The sequence below is a fragment of the Haemaphysalis longicornis genome, unplaced genomic scaffold (genome assembly GCF_048455015.1).
Source record: "Haemaphysalis longicornis isolate Haplotype H1 unplaced genomic scaffold, Haemaphysalis longicornis Haplotype H1 scaffold_9, whole genome shotgun sequence".
Taxonomy (NCBI): Eukaryota; Metazoa; Arthropoda; class Arachnida; order Ixodida; family Ixodidae; genus Haemaphysalis; species Haemaphysalis longicornis.
Window position 1 is genome coordinate 20,098,570 of NW_027526460.1, and position 21,626 is coordinate 20,120,195.

General features: G+C 47.9%; 1 protein-coding gene across 2 annotated transcripts; it reads right to left on the reverse strand.

Moving 5' to 3' along the window:
• Positions 1 to 997: 997 nt before the first annotated feature.
• On the reverse strand, positions 998 to 21,322 carry Sesn (Sestrin). Of its 2 annotated transcripts, none has more exons than XM_077683370.1 (7): positions 20,833 to 21,322; positions 6,669 to 6,830; positions 6,030 to 6,218; positions 5,297 to 5,485; positions 4,714 to 5,069; positions 4,365 to 4,590; positions 998 to 3,449 (listed from the first exon to the last, which is right to left on the reverse strand). In XM_077683370.1, exons 1-7 carry the CDS (start codon positions 20,884 to 20,886, stop codon positions 3,363 to 3,365), a joined length of 1,263 nt encoding a protein of 420 aa, XP_077539496.1. In that variant the 5' UTR covers positions 20,887 to 21,322; the 3' UTR covers positions 998 to 3,362. The 2 variants fall into 2 exon arrangements, with proteins under 2 accessions (XP_077539496.1, XP_077539495.1); XM_077683369.1 differs by lacking the exon at positions 20,833 to 21,322 and adding an exon at positions 9,609 to 9,976.
• Between the last annotated feature and the right edge of the window lie 304 nt (positions 21,323 to 21,626).

The window sequence follows — 21,626 nt, forward strand, 5'->3', positions numbered from 1 at the left end:
AAAAGCAGGTGTAAGATTAACAGGGAAAACACGAAACCTTAGTCATAAGGCACATGCCGTAGTGGCAGGCTGGGATTTACAAATCCTAACCCATACTCGAGGCGCAGAATTTGTGCCTTGTAACTGCATTCTTATTTCATGTTACAGTGAACAAAGAGGTTGTCCCGAATATTCCAAGATTGAAAAACTATCGGCATCATAGCATTCTTTTAGAGATAATTGTGCCAGGAGCATAACTTGCAAATATTGCCAGCAATTCATCGCGGTAGTGAATTTAAGAATCTCGAATTCTGAGTGTTTTAAAGGGTATTATTACCTGATAGGGCAGTAAAAGTACTTGTTTTTCATTGACGTATAATAAATCTAGAATGGAATGTTAATTACAAGATGAAATTATTTTAAACCTCCTGAAAAAGAACCATCTTGCTCATTACTTCCCGCCGCACAAGTGTCCACGTGCAGGCACATTATGTGGCCTTCGGTTGGAAATCTGGCTGCAGCTCACAGGCCCAAACGAAAGTACAGGTCAGTGCAGTTACTTGTCAGTATCGCAGTGGACCGGAGCCAGAGTGTTTGTATCTGTGCAGTAAGCCACACAACGAACCACCTTATTTCAGATCTACACGCCACAATTGGCAGCCACCTGCATTAACTGGTTTGTTTTTTTAGTCTCGTTCAGGTTTGCAAAAGAAGCGCGACTACTTACATGTGGGAATGCCAATGCAATACTCTTTAGTTCAAGTTATGCAATCACCTGTCTAATGGCAGGTCTGCCAGGATTATGCCATCCCATTATGTGGCAGTCTGTTGTCAAAGGGACACATGTCTGGAGTAATCCTTGCATTGTAATGGTTGCAATGACCTCAGGTTGGGTCTGGTTTTAGCTGCATAAAGATGGTTGTAAAAGATGAGATCCAGTGGAGGTGCCTTTTTAAAAGCACTGCTTGTGCCCAGCACAATTTGTAGAAGCGCCCTGGAGGCAATTGCAACACCATAGTAGGCTTGTAAACGCAATTTATTGTCACCTATAAAACCGTGTTCATCGATCAGCACACAATAAAAAAGGAGCTCCAGATCTCTGAGATGGCGCAGAGGGCGACCATTTAATTGCTAACAAAATATACAAACTTTTCAGACAGCTTCATCTCTTGATAAGATGCCCGCACGCGCAGCAGCGGTCGTCAAAAGTGGAGATCACAGTCGGGACTAGACAAAAAAAAGCTGGTTAAATTAAGAACCGTACTGGCAACCGCATTCATGTACCTTTCACGTTTAGGTGGGAGGAAGTATTCCGCAATCATATCACAGCATGAGCACAACAGTCCGAAGGGGGGGAAAAAAAGAAGACATTTGCACAGTTGCAGATTGCAGGCTTGCCTTTTTAGTCGATGGAAGGAATGCAACGTGTTTAGAAGGTCCCACAGCTGACATTTGGTGGCAATTTACAGTAGCTGCTCGGTACAGTTCACACAGCCAATCAGGGTAGCCCGCTCACGGCAAGGCAACCAAGCCAGAAGGGCAAATCTCATTTCGCCACATGTCACCCAATCACCACTCTTGCCATGCGACAACGAAAGTCAATGGCTAAGGCTCACTCAGGGTTTTGGCAGAAACATCGCGTGCAACAAGAAGACGTTGTTCAAAAGAGCAAGAAGGCAGCTTATTTAAACATTGCTAAGACAAGGCTACGGCAAACAACATTCGGACAGAGTTCCTACTATGCTGCAGCAGCTTCTAAGACAACAGGCATCTTCACGCACAAGAGTTGCATATTAACTAGGTTGCAGTGGGGCTCTCCTGCATCGTAACACCAATCAATTGTACACACCGAGAAAAAAAAACTCTAAAACTCTAAGTAGATGGGACGTCCCAAGCTGAATGCATGTGGTCCATTACCGGAGCAACTGGCCACACGTGAGCTGCCAATTTCCACTCTGAGAACAGGGACAAACGTAAAAGAGTTGAATGCAACGATTTTAAGTCCTCCTCCCAACTGCCCTGAAAAGTGTCGAGTGCCAAGTGCTGGCCTTCGCACATTACTGCCAACACACGCACGAAAAAAACACGGCGGAACATGCGACAGGAAGAGTTCTTTTGCCAGAAAAAAAGACCAAAATGACATTTGCGCTGGAGCTGTGCGGGCCACGAGCACTTTAAAAAGGAAACTATCTGTGCTTCACATAGCAGAGACCTAATATTTGGAAATTCATTTGCAGTAGACTTATTTTACACCTCGTTAAAAAAAATTGAGACTTAAAAATTACAAGAAAACTGGCTCAGAACTCCACCGCAATTCAAATTCCACTGTGGCTACATGCCACCAAAGCTCTTACAGGAAAATTAACAATACAAAGGAATGGAGGCAGCAAAAACACGGTTTCTCGCTTCGGGTAAGGTACACAAATTTGGCCTATCGCCACTTCGTTGAAATGACGAACTACAGCACGTTTGCTTAAGACATTTGTGGAAGTTTAAAACACAGCGGAACAGTCCAAAAGCCATTCCTACTCTTCCAGCGCAATTCCAGTATCCACAATTCCTGCTGAACAAAAAAGTCTACTAAACGACGCATAAAAGAAAAAACGTAGGTGCATTTCCGGAAACATTAAAAGTAACTCAAAGAACAGTTGTAATTAAAAAAAAGAATACAGCCAACTTTACAGAAGTATGCTCTTAGGAAAGAACAAGTACGCAACGATAAATCAAGAGAACCTACGTACCTAACACAAGAAAACTTAAAACAGCACTTTCAGTAATGCACAAGGAAAAAAACTTGGGTAAGAAGAAAAGTAACACAACAGGAAGAGTATTTAACCATCCTTTAACTTTGAACTTCCACAAGAGCTCCGCCCCTTCCCACACTCGAAAGAACAAATAAATTAGGAAATGATTCCAGCACATGGAGCGCCGCTGGTTGGCAGCACTCGCAGTTGGCCGAGAAATGATAAAAACGAAACGGGAAAAAAAATGTGCATGCGGAGAGTTCTTGGGAGGGGGTCGAGAGTATGCACATAAGAAAAAAGGGCAAGAGAACAGTACATGAAAAACATATGAGGAGGGTGCACATAGGTTCTTTTTGACGGGCGCACACCACCGGTCATAACAGCAGCGGCTGACGGCGAGGATGATTGAAGAAACGGTGGGTGGCAATTCTTCTAGAGTTCCCTAGGAGACGACAGCAGTGGCGGTCGCAGAACAGCGAAGTCTTCCCACTCGGGAGCGGTCCGGCCGCCTCACTTCGGGGGTGGGGAGAAGAGCTGAGGGATGCGAAGGTTTCGCTTTCTTTCCAAGATGGTGCGCGGCACGACGAAGAGATACAAGAGGCAGCAGGAGTCCCGTGTTGGTCCTCTCCGCCGGGCAAGTCACGTCATGTACCTCATGAGTGCCCGCAGTGCATAGAGGAGCTCGGCTTGCATGCGTGCTTCCAGGATCATGATGGTGACGTGCACCTGCAATAGAGAGGCAGAATTCGGCTAAGCGGGGGCACAGTGAAATGTGCACGACAGATGTGACGCACTTCGCTTATCACTAACCGCAGCTACATGCGGGCATTAAGACTATAGGGAAAACGCAGGTAAATTTATTGCTCCTGCTGTTTGTTACCTTGTTATTTATTACCTTGTTTGATAGAAGTCTGAGCATTACCTTAGCTGAAATACATCACTCACTCTTTGCAGCTGGGTTGCGAATTGCTACAGTGATGTCGCACGAATTCCCCATGCAGTTTTTAGCTTACCTCTACTCAAAATGAATGTTCAACTATTTAATTTTATTTGAATATACTGTAAATGGCCAATGGTAAATATTGATTGTACAGACTGGCTACATAGGCTAAACATATTTACAATTCATTATATCTTGCCCTGCAAACTAGCAAATGCGCCATCATAGATATAAATCAATCGGCTAAAAGGGTAGGGTTGAGGGGAACTTTTGAAAAGCCCTATTCTCATGAGAGTCAAATCAGCCAAAAGAACCGTGAACACTGCCTGTGCAGTCTACACATTCTTTGATAGGGTAATTACAGAATCTTTATTACCCTTCAGTGCACCTTTAATACCACTGGATATACAAGATGAAACCAAATTTGTTCTGTACAGCTAGACGGAGCCGAGCACCGGCTCCCATAGCACTGATGCTTACTTTGACAAGCTGTCGCTGTTTCAATCAGACATGTGCAGGAGTTATAAGCAGGCTGAATTTGAAGGAAATTATTTGAACAGAATTTATTAGAGGTTTGCCTCCCCCACCCCGCTCCTCCACCAAAGCTTCCTACAAATAAATGCATAGTATCACAATTTAAGACTACTAGAGCGGGCTTAGTCCATCCATAGCTGCGAATCCTTCAGAGGGTAGACAATCACCTTTTCGGAGTACTTGAAGTCCCTCATGACGTTGTCATAGTCCTCTTTGGTCATGCGATCGGGGTAGCAGCACACAGCCTTGATGTACTCCTTCAGGTCCCGGTCCAAGAGTTCATTGACCTCCCGGTAGTCGTAGTCATCGTGCCTGATGCCATAGATGCACTGGATGTAGTTCCAGACCGCTCGCCGGAACATGGAGGTGTCCACACTCGTTTTGCTCCCCATTCTGCGCACAGGGAAGAACGAAAGCAGGAAAAATGTGTTACTGACAAGATAACTCGCAAGTCAACTAATGACATCTGCACTTTACTGCTTAACGCATCTCCATGCACAAACGAGCACCACTTACGTGTAATATGTGAGGTTGTAGGCCACCTTGAACTTCTCGTTGAGGAGCTCCCCGACGTCGTTGTATAGCCGGTTCACTAACGAGTAGCCGTGGTCCTCCCAGGAGTAGTCTTGCACCCGGAATGTAGGGATTTCAGAGACTTCTCGGTGTGCGAAGTCCTGGTAACCGAAGTCTGCATCCGTGACAAATGGCGACAGGTCGCTCCTGGGAACGCTGCGCCGGGCTGCAGACAGTTCACCGCCGTTGCACTCCGTCTGGAAGCAGCGCGCCCTCTCCTCTAGCGTCGGCTCGCTGCAGCGCTGTTCAGAGATGTTCTTCATCTTTTGCATCAGTGTTTCCACCGTGGTTTGCCCATTCTGGAAAACAAAGGAAAAGGAATGCATCAGCACAGTAGCAGAGACATGGACTGCCCCACCACAACAGGCACAAGCGAATTTAGGAACCACACAATTGCTCATTACCGATGCATTTAGGAATCTGCTGATCAAAGTTGAAAAGAACTACTGGCTAAAAAAAAACGTTTGCGTGCCAACGATCACCGCGCTGCAGCTCTTGGTCATTACAACAGACTCCAAGCACGCACCTTTAAACTTGGCACACCAGAGTCGCCATTGGCACTGTAGGCTGTCGTCCCATTGGGGGTCTCCTCCTCCATGTCGGCGTTGATGCCGCAACCAAACACGAAACTTGACAATGCATGGAAGTGGGCGAGAATCACAATGGCCTGCACAACCTCCGACAGGGACCAGTTGTTCTTTCCTTTGGTTAATTTCTGGAAAATGAGCAAAACGAAGAACACTCCGTCAGGTAAAGGGGACACTTGCACAAGCTTGCACACTGACCAACAACACAAAATAAAAGGGATCATCAGCAGTGGACACGCATGCTGCAAGGAGGAGTTTGCCACAAGCCACGAGCGCCGAGTAGCCTGATCATTAGGCCCAGTGGGCTAGTGCTTAGCGCCGTATTGCCAGAACCAAAGGGTGTGCTAATCCACACTTGCAAGACGACGTACAGAGTGTGTGGTAGGAACAACGTTCAAATATCAGCATCTCCCTACACTGTGCTCATGCCAGACCCAGAAATTGTGGAAAGGTAGGTGCCCAGTTCAATCTCTTTCCTGCAATTTCTGCCGAATACAGCTGGGGTTGAACCAAACCCATCTATAGGTGAAAGCACAACTTCGTCACAGTGCCAAAACTGTGTTGTGTTTTTGGTGTACTCTTCTCATCCCGCTTGATACCCAAGGTGAACGCGTCACTCACACAATTACCCACATTTGAGACTTTTAACCCAGCGAGGCTTTAGCAGCGCACCTCTATGTGATCCTTGGTGATCAGCCAGGGGCGGTGCGCAAGGATCTTGTTAATCTCGTCGAGGTCCCTCAGCTTCTTGGGAATGCAGTGCAGTCCCTGCAGCCACGACTTGTCCCCGGCAACGTCCGGGGAGAGGAATGCTTCCCGCTGCATGTTCACCAGGTAGCTGCAGTTGTGCCTGGCCGCCGCCTGCACGAGCAGACAAGAGGAACTGGTCACCACTGTGCACCTCAATATTCAGACCTTCAGCAGACACACCAACAACACAACAGACATGAATTGACCCGCTTGGCACGTCACACGACACTGCCTGCTAAGTACCACACGGGCCTAGCAGATAAGCCATAAGCTAAGGTCTGGAATCTCAACGTGGTAATTACTTGGGGCCATTTAAGTAAGCATTGTAATGAACAGCATAAAATATTTAAATATAGAGTGTGGTGCTCAAAAAAAGACATGAACATGATATGACTATGCGCACAGTGACAAAATACTGCAGATTAAACCACATGGCATTGCCTAATGCACTAAAAAACCTAGGAAACATGGTCGTTTTAGTAGAGTTCAGCTTTATCAGAAGGAGCCCTCTGACTATGTCTCGTACGACACTACACGGCCTGAGCCCAGTTGCACACTCACCATGATTGCAATGTAGTGTCTTTGGTCGTACGGGAGGGGCCCGTCACTCTTGAGGATGAAATTTTGAGTCTTGAGGAAGGGAACCTGGTAGGCCGAGTGGTAGCCCATAAGAAGGTCCAAGTGGCTGCTTTGGCAAAGCGCATCAATGAACAGCACTTGCGTCTGCAGTAGAGGGAAGAGAAAAAAGGAGGGGGGAGAGGAACGATGTTACACATCGACATCGTTCACAACAATAGCAGCAGCAAGTGTTTACAGAAATTTAATTGCGACCTCGCTGAAAGGAGCATGCCAAACAAATTTGAAACTTTGGATGGCACTCAGTTTTCTCTTAGGCTGCTTTATGAAATTTCATGAAAAGTATGTCATCGACTGCAGTGAAATGACAGGGATGCAGATCTGTGAGAAGGATTACAACTTCCGTAACAGCAGAGGACAAAAGTAACTCGACAGTGCGGGACTGGGTGCACTAAATCAAGAAAGTGCAAATTAAAGAGTTACAAAGCACGTGTAGAGTGCTGTAAGTGCCACATACACAAAATGAGTACATAAAAAAATGTATCGTGAAATGCAGAAGGACCTTTCAACGCAATTCGTCAGAAATGTATTGTAAACAAATGAAATGCGATAACCGAAAAATAGCCTAAAAACAGCAAAATCCTGATTTAGGGTGGTTCCAAGAATAAAACAAGAAATACGCCATAGGCCAACAAATTTATGTTTAGGGATGGCAGCAATTCATAATTTGGGTAGCCGTGGCCAACCATCATTGATACCTTAATGAAGCATTTGTGCGCTGAACCCAATATCGGTCATGCGTCGTGACTCACTAGGGCGCCTTGTTACAAAGTGTGCGCACGCAATTTGTCTTAGTCCCTGCGCGCTTCGCAATCTTTGACGCACATAAAATAGGCAAAATAAGTTATGGCAGTTCATTCCTAAACTACGAATAGGTTAAAATCAAGAGAACCATCTGGGCTCATGGAACTACCTTTCTTGAAGTGTGCAGAAAAATTTGTTCTTTTTCGCAACAACTTTCAACGCCGTCAAACAATGTTCTAATTTATTTTTAATGTTCTGAAAGCAGACGAAAATACCGTGTTCATTCTTGCAAAAGGAATTTGTGCGGAAGCGGGAAAGGAAAAAACGACGCAGCGCGCAGTATTTTTCGACACACGCCAGCCCATTGACATAGAAAAATTTTCCGAACCGCGGAATGCAAGAAGTAGAATGCAACTGAGCAGTCTTGAGGAAAAAAACGAAGGATTAGAACAAGCGATCCACACTCCTTACTCGCAATTAAGAGGAGCTGTAGCGAAAGATGCAACAAATTTGATATAAATTGTTCCCCGCTTTTGTTGAAAACAATGTGTGGAAACGCAGCCTTCTAAACAACATCGTACAGCCCTCTAAAATCATGGGAGAGAAGCATGAGCAATTCGCAGCTGCTTTCGCAGGAAACTGACTTTATTGTTAAATTTTTATCAGATGAGAAAGGATGTCACCAGCAGTGAAATTTACACGGAAATTAGACAGATGCGGAGGAGGGAGAAAATTCTTGAGCAGCCAAGAGCTGTCGACAGCATGCGTAAAGCGCCTGCCGAAAGGCGCGGAACGGTAACCGACTTCGCCTTTTCACACCAACCGGCGAAATTACTAAAAAAAAAAAAAAAAAAACGTCGCGTATAGTAAATTCTAGTTGTCACAGCGCCAAATGTTTAAACCACTGAAGCTACCAAAAATAACTGTAGGCAACACAAGCAAAACTATGCAGCCGAAATCCGTCGGAGCAAATATCGAACCAAACAGCGAGCGATCTCCGCATATTGCGGCGAAACGCCGCCCGCGACAAGAGCGCCGCCACGACAGCCAATGGCGAGCCGGCAGCCGCTGTTGCTATGGCTGGTACGCAGGCTGCCGAGAACCTGAATTCAAAGCGCGGCGTTACAATAGCGGCGGCCCCGCATAAAGGAAAACAAAACAAAAAAAAAAGCCGGCGAAAAGAAAGAACCGGGGGCGATATAACAACGATGATAAAAGGGAGAATCCGGCACCAAGTCGGGCAACCCCGGCAGGCCAAAGTGATTTCACCAAACGATAACGCTTCAGGAAAAAGTCGTCTGCTGCTGCTCGCAGTAGGTCGAGGACCGCCAAGACGCGGAACATGGGCCGCTTCTCGAAGTTGCGGTGCCGGCTCTTTCTTTTCCTCCCGCATAGGTGTGAAGTGGAACAGCATGCATGGAGCGGCATGACACTACAGCGGCCGAGAATCGAGAAAAGAATCGGCAGAAACCCTCAACGCACAGCGAGCACAAAAGGTTGCAGCGCAGGAGCCGGCAACCGCACAGCAGCATTTCATCAGCCGGTTGCGATGAGAGGCACGCCAGCGTCCGGCCGGAATAACATGCCCAAACGTGCCGAGGCTTGCTACGTTCCGCAGTGCAGCAGCAAAAACCGCGGAAGCCACGCAAGAACCTCTCCCGTCGGCCCAACGGGCAAAGTGCCCAATAACCTCCCCTCTCGTAGCCACCGACGCCGGCTGACGCCCGGCTTGGGAGACGCAACGACTACGTTACGTACTCAAAGCTAGCCACACCGCTGTAAACTACCAGATACAAATTCCATATCGCAGCGAAGAAGAAAACGGGGCTCGATACCCTGGGAAATCAGCCGATACAGCAAAGGGAAACGGCCGTGCAGATATTTTCAAGGCGCAGAGGAAACTATGAACAAATCCCGTTCAAGAAACGGAGCAGGACGTCTAAATAGCGGGTTAGAGTAAGTAGAGCCAGTTCAAATCCAACGCTGCATGCAGAGAGATGTTTTGAAAGCGGTCGGGAGCAGACGAGAGACAAAGAGCAGCAGCGGCCGGCCGGCTCGGCCTCCATCCCGGCCGCCGCCGCACGACCGGCGTCGGCGACACAAAGCGACGAGGGTACTCACGTTGCGTATTCCCATTTGGCCCATGGTATGGTTTGTGTTGTCGTGCAGTGGACTGTTGTTGCGGCAGGGCAGAATCATGGGCCCCAAAGATCCACCCGAGGCGTTTGTGATCTTGAGAGCTCGACGCCACCGCACGACTAGAAGAACGGAGACGACGCCGACGCCGAAATATACCCTGTGTCACCACGCACTCACTCACACATGCACCGAAAGTCTGTCGCCGCGAGATCACGCGTCCGTCATCCTAGGGAGCGTCCGAAAAAATCCTACTGCCGCAGAGCTCCAGAAGCGAGACGCACGACAGCACACACTCGCACACGCATACGAACTACCACCTAGGCTGTCATTCTCAATAATGAACGAACGGCCCTATCAGCTGGACTAGTAAACAGCTGAAAATCAGGAGATGCCCAGCCGACCAATGGGCGACCGCTGGGCGAGAGAAAAAGCAGCGACGCTGGAGCCCCCTGGCGTCGGTCGCCATGACGACGCGTATGGAGAGAGCGTTGTACTATGTCCTTGTTTAAAGCGGAGAGGCAGCAAGCGGAAAATATGTGAACTCCTAACCGCACAGCTCTGAAGGCTAGAAGCGGCTTTGTTTTTCTCCGCTAAACTACCGCAATAGCACTGTTGTTCCCGACGAGTACCAGCAACTTGAAACGCTCACTTCCGAGCAAATACCTTCATCCGACCGCTTACATCCAAAACACGAACTGCACTGCATACGAATTAAGATCCTGCGCGCACTGTTAACAGCTGGGCGAAGCACTTTTTTCTTCGTTTTTTGCTCCAAATATGGGCTTATATAGAGCGCTTTCTCTATTGTTACGGCCGCGCTACTGCACATCCGTACGAAAGAGCTCGCCGCTCCGGCATCAGGCAGCGGAAAATTCCAGCTGTGAGCGGCGGCGCTGCCGTCGCCTCACCTCGGAGAGAGGATGCGAAAAACAGCTCTACGATGCCCCAGCCGCACCGGCTCCAGTCGCTTCCGCACAGGTGGATTGGCGAGGTGGGGTTAGTGACTCGCATGCGTTAGCGTGGTGTGCTTGCGGCCATGCTACGGCCTCGGGATTATCGGGCTGAGCCGCGTTGCTCGTAATCAAGAGCCGCTTGTGTCCTTGTTCACGGCGCATGCAACCTTCCCGCATTTTGCTAACTTACTTGGAAGTCAAGGCCTGATTGCTGGTTTCGGAGGCCGTGTACGCTATGCGGCTTTCTTGAAAAGAAAGCCGCTCCGTAATGTGGTCCAAACAGCGTTCCTTGCCACACCTGCTGCAATGCGACGGTCTCGATATGCGGCGACGTTCTCTTATTACGACGATGAGCCAGATTGGCCATGCTAATCAAGCTTCATTGACGTACGTAAAATATCATGTCCTCTTCGTCACGGTCACCGTAGCAACACGGTGGTAGCGAAATCAACTAGCGCACTTCACGCGGACAAGTTCTTCCGCCTCTGTTCGACATTCTTGCAGACGCACCGGTGCGGTTCTGCTCTGTTGGCTGGACGGAAGAGGAAAAAAAAATGTTAGCATGCGTGAGAATGTGCGTCTTAATCGCTACGCTTTCTCCGGACGATAGCACGCGACATACAAATTACACACAAACGTCTAGACAAAATCTTCACACCTACAATTCACACACATATCCAATTCTTCGCCGATTTTGCGAACTTCAATCAATCTAGCCGCATCCACAATGCTGGAAGCCCCGCTCCCGTCTCCCCTTTCATTTCTGTATTTATTCATTGTTTCCTGGCACCTCTTCCTCCGCGGTGCCAGCGACGGCGTCGCCAAAGCGGTTCGCTCCGAACAAAGGACTCGCTTATCGTAGCGGCTTCGCTGCCTTGCCCCTCCCTTCTCTTAATTTTTCTTCCTTCATTTTTGTTCTCCTCCTGTCTTCCCTTTCTTCTTGTGAGGGGACGCAAACCGGGCCTGCCGAGCGCAGCGTCCCATTCGATCGGAGCAGTGCTCGTACTACGTGACCGGCTATCAGCGCCCGGTCACCTTCGCCGCTCGCGCAGGCGGGGGGAATTGCTGCTGCGCTTTTCAACTAAAGCCGCTGCGCGCCTCGTGCTCTTACAGAATCCCTGTGCGGGCGGCTTTGCTGCGCCGCGCGTACGCAGTGTATCGTGGCATCACCATCACTACCAAGCCGCGATTGCCAGGGCCAACCGATTTATCGCAGGGCAATCGGTCGCGTTAGGAACGAACTGTCAATTAGTCAATGTTAAGAGCTCTCTCTCTCTCTCTCTCTCTCTCTCTCTCTCTCTCTAGATATGTCTAAAGTACAGTCTGTCAAAATTTTCCAGACCAAGCCGAATGTGCAGAGGCCTTTAAAAAATTAAATGTACAAGCTTGGGTCCCGAGCGAGGCTAAAATGTTTTATGCCTGAAAGCTAGAGAAAACAGCTTTCCTTCTTGCTGTCAGGAATATTTTTGTCACATTTAAAGTAAAGCTTATTTGAAATCTTTGTAGTCGACAAGGCTTAGGATTAGTCTAGAAAATTTTGTCAAAGCGTGTACTTGCTCTTCCGCTCACAATAGTCAACGAAATCATGCCGGCAGACCCTTCTGCCTTTCCCTCAGACACTTGAAATGTCCTCCCTCTCTATCGAAGACTGCTTCAACGCTAGGGGAGACATGTGCAAGTTACAAGGTAACCAGCCGATATCGGAGAAATAAATCAGTTTCTTTCGCGTTGACACCGTATGGCAACACAAAACAGAGATTTCGAGATAAAATTTGGACGAATCAGGCGGGCTATCAATGCTTATTCGAGTTCCCCCTACTTGAAACAGCCCAAAAAGGCATTTTTCAGCAGTAAGAGAAGCATTGACCTTTGCGAGTTAAAAGGCGACCACACTAACGCATGCACGGCCGCTTTGGTGTACTATAAGTAACATAACTAAATTGCTTTGCGGACCGAATAGAGTTCTGCGTCATCTGACAAGTCTGCCTCGTGGTGAAGGAAGCAGCGACATTTCCCGTTAAGCAAATTATTGTCATCCGCCAGTGGAATCGGCCTCGTTTCCCGTGGAATAGTTTCGCCCAAAGGTCGACAACCTGCTTTTACTGCGGGCTGTTTGTCGCATTCCTGATGAAAGTGTAAAAGCCGGAGTGCGTTGAATGAAAACGACAGGAAAGGAAGCAGCAGTGTGTGTGGAAGGGCCAAAAATGATAGGTGGTCAATCGACTTAGACTGCTCTTTTCAAGTGGAAGAGTGTGTTAATTCGGGCTTGTTGGCACACGACTAAATTGTTACTCGACGTGACGGAAAAGGCGAGACGGTACTTGACGCTTAACTTACAACCTATATATTTTTTTAAATACAGTATTTCGAAGTGAGCATAAATTTCTTGTTTATGTTTCGCTGCGGCGAAGTTAACTCGTTGCGGTAGCACTGTCTTTTCGAATTTACTATTTTCAAAATCGCAAAGTACATAACAGCCGGAAAAAACTGGAGCACATTGCTTATTCCTGACGTTAAAAAAAAAAGCACAAACCAGATATTCTTTACTGGTGATCAGCCTCTGGTGCTGCAGGCAAAGAGATATTCCTGTTCTTTTGAGAGAACACCAATTATAATTAAAAAATAAAAAACAATGACGCGCGGTTCGCAATGATATTCGCAACGAAACCTTTTTGTTCGATACGGCGTTAGAGATCTTTCTGTTCGGTGTAGCGTTAGACAATGGCTAGGTTGACATTACATCAGTAGATACACATTAAAACCACGTCTATCTTTCCGGGAAAGCCACTTCAGAGACAATGACAAAATACGAGGAACTTAGAAGCTAATGAAGCCTCTGGGGCTTGACATTTCTCTGGAGTCCTCATTCGCGCTTCATATAAGCTGCAAAAATCCCTGCGCGCGGGTTTTTTATATTTCTTGCGAGAATTTCGTTAGATATGGAGGTGCAACGAAGATTGTGCTATGACAGCGCGAAGGGTTTATAGTTTGACTATTCAACAACACGGTACGATCACAGCTTACTATCTGCTTTTTTTTCTAACACTAGCAATGACGCCGGCTTCACCGCCAGCTTGCGTATTCGCGTTGAACGATTAATGTCAGCTAAATTGGAGCGATTGTTATCTGCAAGCCAGCGCCCTGTGCGCACACAGCGCAGATAGATAACCGATGCTGATGGTTGTAACGCATGCTTGTTGCTCTTAGTCTTGGGCTCAGTACGTCACGAAGCAGCAGGGACACCCATTCTGCGTTCGTCGAGCTTAAGGAGTGCCTATCGAAGCACAGCCGCTTGGCAAGGGCATCCGCGGGAATTTTCACAAGGCCTGAAGAAACCGCTGCTGGGGTGGGGTATCCAGAGAAGACGGAGTAGCGGGGGTACGGGGCACATCAGTTATCTTAAAAAGAACTAAAGAGTAAAGAAAAGAACTCTAGTACAATCTTAAGGCATTTTGACGCAGTACAGAAAATCGATCAATGTCTCCACCGATCTTAGATGTGGAACTCAGATTCTTTGCAGTCTGGGCCTCTTATCTAAAGAGAGAACCTTCTCATTTCCCCCTTGTTCAACCCCCCCCCCCCCCCTTTCATGCCTCTTTGCACGCCAATGTTTAGGGTTAACGTTATTTGTTGACGTTCTGCGCATTCCGCGAGGTTGCTGCCGGCGTCAGATTTGGCAGCAATGACCCGTTTGCCCACTGTGCCACCGATTACCTTTTTTTAGCAGCAGAGAGGCACCCACAAGTCAATCGTGGAAGTTCGTTTAATCACTCCGCGTAAATAAACACGTTCGAGCTCAAACAGGAGCACGCACGAATGCATCGGCCTTTCAAACAGACGGCCACACGTCGACCCAGCGACCCCGTAAACTGCGGCAGCTGCCCCCCTCCTAGAGCGGCGAAAAACACGCATTCCGGCATGATGCAAGCGTCGGGGCTCGTTTCGCGGGAGCTCGAACCCATTGTAGCTCTTCCTAAACCGCGCCAACTTCCCCTTTTTTCTTTTCTTTCGGTGATTAATTCGGTGCCCTCTTCCTCCGCCGCCAACTGCGCTCTCTCCCTCTCCTCCTGCTTCCCCCCTCTCGGTCTAGGGCCAGGAGTGACGTTAGCGGAGCGCACCGCTTGCGTCAGGCACACGCCTCTGTCCCCGCCCCTCTACGCCGCAGCCGGAGATACCGGAGCCGGGCAAGGCGATCCGCAGCGTTGCAATCGAAGCGCCGACGACGGCGGCGGCGACGACTTCTCCGGATGGAGGGCGCACGTTCACCAACGCTGGCGGGGAAACCGTACGCGCTCCGACACTTGCGAGACGGGCAAAAGTGCAGAAGCAAATGCAGCGGGGAGTGGAGAGCGGAAAATCTCCGGCGTCGTCGTTCGTCCACGAAGCTGGCATACTATCTGTATAGGAAACAAGGTGTCGTGTTTATGGCGGTAGCCGCGCCGTCGGTCGAACCTATACGAGAAAGAGAGTTCGCTGCGCCCTGGCGACCTTCCGCGCAGGCTGTGTGAAACAGCACGTGCAGTAAATACCCGTTGCAGCGAAGTTTGCGGGAGAGGAACATCACTCCGTTATAAGCGATAATTGGTTAAAAGCGGGGTGATTTGCTCTCAGTGGACTGGAAGACCATAAAACACTCCAAAGCAATTTTGTTGTAAGCATGATTTAGACAGCACGTCATTAAAGATCAAGAGAAGTGCTGTCAATGCGTTTCGCTTTGATTGATTGATTGATTGATTGTAGGGTTTAACGAGTCGACGCAACGCAGACGATGAGGCGCACCGCAGTGAAGGGCTCCAGATTAATTTTGACCACCTAGGGATCTTTAACGTGCGCCGAAATCTCGTACACACGGGCGTTTTTGCTTTTCGCCTCTATCAGAAAAGCTCATTGCGTTTCGCGAATTTAGCTGAACCAGGCTACTGGTTTTGTACATACGTGTTGCTGTATTAACACGTTCCCATTTCTGCTTTTCCTCAGTACACGCTCGAATGTGTGTGATCGACGCGCTAAGTATCTGCCGCGGTGCTCCCTAACTACTTCGCTCATTTTCTATTTTTTATGTTTCATCTTGGGCTATTGTGCTCCGTGTGTTGTGTACGCCATGTGCTTAACGTGTATAATTGCCGTCTCAGCGGTACTTTTTTGTTTCGCGTGAATTGTTGATTGCTTCAACGCTTCCGCTTGTTTTCCCCTCAGTCATTGCGCTCAGCCCCCCCTCTCTATTTCTCGCTGGTTAGAAGTTAATTGTTCCGACCGCCAGCATTGTCAAGTTTGCAGTGTCACGACAATAAACCCATCCATCCACCATTCCTAGCCTGACACATGTGCAATGCCATCCTTGGATAGCGGAATTTCCGCCAGTTCTTCCACTAAACATGTTTCTGAGCTAGTTGTTTCGTAGCTTAAGGACAAGGGGCACGACTCTACACATACGTGGACGAAGATAGACAAAAACAGTTGGTATGGCGCCAGTATTTGTCGTTCAGAGGTCAAACGGGTTTTTGCTCATATACGATACCTCTGCCCAATGTCTACGAACTAATTATTTCATGGGCGAATCTAGAGCTGGGAAAAACTGCACATTTTTGCGGATTCCCGAGTATGTGTTAGACTCGTCGATATATTAACAGACCTGGGAATTGCGGGGTAATACCGCTTCTATCGTGTAAATGTATTGTTTGCTGTGAAATTTCCACGCGCTCGTGAGTTGTCGCGCTTTTGTGTCACTGATGAGCTTGTGACAATGCCTTATAGTGTGTGTGGGTGAAAATGTCTGCAAGCACTTTTGGTGAGCTCGCTTGTGGCCGCCGCGATTAAGTGTGCTTATAAGGCCGGATTACGTGTTTATGTATTTAAAAGCGAACTTCGCCGACGCATACCCCAACCAGAGTCCTTTAATGACGAACTCTGCCTCAACTTACGAGTAGGGAGTCACAAGAGGGTTCAGCGATATATATATATATATTGGTTTGTCAGCTTTACGCAACATATGCCTCATTTGAAACTTGAACTGTAGCCCCTACAACATCTTTGACAAAAAAAATTAAGCCTATTTTTTAAGAGTATACGACAAAACGCGAAGCTTTCTCCGTGCAAACCGAGCCAAAGCCAAAGTACAAAATCCAAACTGCTTCACACTTCGAGGGACCCAGGCTCGATTCCAACCACGGGAAGCGTTCTTTTATTGAGGCGCTTGATGTGCCTTTGTGGAAACCAAGTGTGTAAGATGACTTTCCTACCGTACGTTCTGCGCGACGAACGACGACATCAGGAAGGCATAGAAAGCTGCGTTTAAAAAAATACTGATGTTTTGTTATGGGCTCATTGGTGGCAATGATCATCATAAGACTCACCCTTCCCTCTTGCAAAAAAAAAAAGGACTTTTTGATACCCAACGCGGTTTTTCTTCAGATACGCCTTTTGGCTTTCGCATCGTTCTGTAGAAGATCCGTGCAAGGTATCAAATTATTTTTGGATCACCCAGGGCTATGCAAATGGAGGGCCCCGACCGCATGCGCGTGGCTAGCGAGTCGCGTGTCACATATTGAATGTCGCGGCTCCCATTACGTTATCTTGGGCGCAATATCGTACTGTCCCTATCTAAAGATAGATTAGAAGGCGCGCGAGTAGCGAGTCCAGATGATATGACGGATAGCTGTTTCTGCAACTAATGGGCGCGAGATACTGCTTAAAAGAAATTCAACGGCACTGAGCAACTATGGACTCTGTGATGAACTGTTTACGGTAGATCTGTTTAGTGAAGTAAACTTAATAGCCCCGTAGGTGCGAAGCTAGCCGTGTTTTGGCCTTTGAACGTGAATGAATCGTTGCGTCAGGCGGGGCCTTGATGAATAAGCTCGAGGCAGAGCACTGCGTCTAAAAAAAAGAAATTGCTCGAATGTACACGAATTACGAATTATTTTCTTCAAATAGAGAAAATTCACAAATGGCGGGAAAAGAAAAGCACAGTGGTCAGTGCGCCCATCGTGTGCTCGTAGCGGTTATCAGATAAATCCAGCGAGAAAGTTTTAGAGTGGAGGTGTGAGAGAAGTTAAAAGCTGGGACAGTGGACGTTTCGTTTGTTCTCCTCCCGACCATAACTTTCGCCAAGCTTGATAAATACGCTCGTTTTCTCATTATCGGATCTGTTGACAGATCAAAGCCTGTCGCCTCACAATCTGCATTTCTCAACGGGGGTAGTGAATCCGGCTTGTCAGTAATATGACGACACAACTCAATTTTAATGGTCACTGGGCATCGTCAGAAAAAAAGACTATAGATATATATATACGGTTAGGAAATGAGGGGCTCGTTGAGGAAATACAGAAAGGCCGGCATGCAGTCTACAACGCCGAGGGAGGCATAGGGCAATGGTTAGGCTTTTTTTTTTACTACGGTTACTGTAGTTAGCATTTTTACATTTTCATAAGAAAGAAAGAAAGAAAGAGAAGCACTCGTCCAGAGGGGGAACCGAACTCACAGCCTCCGATTAGACCTGGGACCAGTAAACTTTACTTACCCCATATTTTCTCGCCCTCTTTGTGAGTTTGTTTGTGTCCATATATATATATATATATATATATATATATATATATATATATATATATATATATATATATATATATATATATATATATATATATATATATATATATATATATATATATATATATATATAAGAGCAGACAGCCACCCCGTACTGCTGTTGCCGCTTGCTTTCACTTGCCCTCTTCATCCCGTTAGCGGCGGGTTACAGGGTAGTGTGATAAGCGAATAAAAAAATCGGGGTGGCTGTCTGCTCTTGGAACAGCCTAGCAGAAGACTACAGCAGCGGTCTTTGCTTAAATGCGCATGCGGTTACTCTCGCCGAGTTTGTCGTATCACCCCATCACACGGCGCTGATCGACGGAACGGTCGACGCTCCCGTGATATTGGTAAAAAAATGGGCGGGTGTACCTTGCGTTTGTGTTGTCTTTGTGTTTGTCTTCGTTCTATCGTCCTTGTTAATTCGCGCTCTAAGTTTTACCAAATAAGCACCAACTTCTCCAACAGTCTGTTCTACCACTTTTGAAATAAGAGACTTGCGCATTGCGCCCTCACTGTGGTTTTCTTGTTCAATTTTTTTTAAGCTTTCACAGAATTGGTTGCCTGAAATGTATTATCACGCCGTTTTTTTATTTTATTTTATTCGCTGCCAGTATGATTACAATATCAAACATGCGACTATGTTACTGCGATGGCCAGGCAGCAGAGTGATCTCGTCCCGGCGCGGAATGTCGCAGCGGGGATTCCATCCATTCCCTAATGGAAATTCCGAAAGACCCATTCCTGTGCATCGTGCTTGACGTCAGCTCAAGCACACATTCAAACAACTCATCATCACCCTTTTTCATTCATGTCTTCCTCAAACCGAGACGATCTCGAAAAAAAAAAAAATCGGTGCCGTGAGAGGCAGCAGGCGGAGACACGAAATAAGCCAGCCACGAGTCCGTATCGAGCGCTTTCCTTTCATATTATGTCGCGACCAGAGCCTCCCATGGAGAAAGTCCCCCGATGGTCGGCATAAACAAACAATATAATGGAAGTTGAGTTATTACGGCGTTACTGGGGCGACGCTGACACAGCGGCGCTTTCTTTTTCTCCCCAGTTGAAGGCATGATCGGACATGTTTCTACGAATACCGCGCAGCCGCTTCGGTCGAGCGCCCGAGGCGCGAAGAGGGAAAGCGGATAAGAATAAAGAAAGATTCTGCGCGATTGACTCACGCAGGCGTCGTAACGAATGCGTATTACTGCGCGCACGAGGGCCTCAGAAGTGCGAATGATTAAAATGAAACTAACGTAAACGGAAAACATATCCGCAGCTTCTAGGTTTCTGCTCATCTGCAGAGACAAGCCGCGTGTCGTTGCCAGCTGAGGAGCGATTATAACATTTTTGTGCAACTATAAAAGGTTACGGTATACGCAAGAACGTGTGTCACGCAGATAAACGTCAGTGTCTTCGAAAGCGTTTTGTTGCGTTACTCATAAGTGAAATACGTTAGCTTCGTCGTTTAGAGAACAAGACAAATGGAAGGAAAAGAAAACAGACAAGCCAATGAAGAAATATCCTTTTTCCTTGTCTGTTTTGTGTGCATTTCACCTTCGACATTAACCAGCCTAACAGATAAAACAGACAAGTGGGGTCGAAATGCCTCTACGACGTCTTTTAGAGTTCGCTCAACTGCGCCAAAACGCCACACGCTCCGAGTTTCATTATTATCCTCTGCGGAACTAATTTAGATTCCTGTTTTAGTCCTACTGCGGGGGACCACCGAGGCTGTTACAAGCAGCGTACTCACTAGGCCCCCTAAAAACGCGAAAAACTGCGAGCATACCTGTAATGGCTTCCTGCAACGCTTATGGAATAGTGTGGAAGCGTTAGGAATGAAGCTTGCAAATTAATCGGCAGCACGCGTTGCCACGTCAGCAGACGTAACTATACATGTGGTTCGATCAAGCACGGCGCAATGCTCCTATTACCTACCGCCATCCCGACTAGTTGCGTCAATAACAGTACCGCGCTTTTCGAATTACGGCCGAAGAACTTATAGTTAATGAAGATCGCACGGATTGTCGAAACTATAAAGCGCCCATTCTTTGATGCATATCAACCCGCTTCGTTGAAGAATCGAAATCTGAAAAATATATTTCACCGCACAGCGGTCTTTGCAGAACGTCGCTGGTGGGGGGCGCCTCTTGTTTTTCCCAGAAAAGACGCGGGGCAAACAAAGCAAGGACGAAAACAGGGGAATCGGCCACGCGTGAACCCCCACCGCGCGCCCTTGTTTGTTTTTTTGTGATTTTATTTTTTACGCAGCGCTGTTTTGATGGAAGTAAGAACCAGTTAAGTGAAAGCACATGCGGGATACGCCTTGAAGGAAGCAAAATTAGAAGCAAAGTTGCCTTGTGGAGCTGTTGCGAACGGCAACGAGGCAAACAAACCGGCGCGCGTTACGCTTGCATTTGCCTCTATTTTTTTTTTTTTTTTTCTGTCGCTCTGAACAGCACTAGTGGGGTAGGCTTCGCTTCCAAATAAACCAGTTCGTAAATACGAAGACCTTACGGCTTTCCAAAGCGAGCCGCAAAAGGTGAGAAATCATCAGTTACATTGCGTCAGTCTCTGGTCTTTCTTTTTTTTTTCACCCAGCTGCATGACTCATCCCGTGACCCCGCTACAAAGCAACCGTGCAAAACGCCGAAAACGGGCTTTACCTTTTTGTCTTGCTCTGGCCCCGGGCACTGCGAAGGGTCCGGAGGGGTCCCCATGACAATAACGACGGGAGGGGGAAGACGTCGAGTAGGCGAGGGAAGTTGCTGGCTGCGCAGGAAGGCACCTGTTGCTCGAGGGGGGCGACCTGTTCCTTCCACCACCCGAAACTTTGTCGGCGAACGAAACGAGTTCCGAGAGCGCACCAAACCAAAACAAAACACACAGCCTCTTCGGGCGACGCCAGTCGGGCCCAGACTAGCCCAGACACGGGTGGCGCGGAGCTCGCACGCAGTGCAGCGGGTGACTCATGGTTGCCGACAAACGGCGAAGACCGAACGGGAGCCCAGACGTCTGCTTCGCTTCAGGTGGCGGGGGAGGGTTAACAAAAGGGGGAGACGCAAAGAGGCACTCGGGAAGCGGTTTTCCAGTATCGCCTGCCGACAGGTCCCGACAGGCCTGGGCCCGAGACCGGTAACGCTGGGGGCAACGTTTGAGCAGTCGGCGGAGAGCTAGCGAGGATGCATCTTACGGCGCTGTCGCGTGCGTGCGCACAAGTGTTGTCTGACGAACCGCCGTTGTTGTTTATTGGCCGTGGCTGCTATCGTCCGCGCGCCCAGTGGGAAAAAAACTAAGAAAAGGTAAAATCCACCGCGGACGCAGATCTACAAATGCCAATAGCCGCGTCCTTAGAATGCGTTGCCGAAACGGACGTCCATTCATAGATAGCGGAAGAAATACCGGACTACAACGGTGTAGAACAATGGTTAGTGCTGGAGCGAGTTTGCGCGCGGCGACG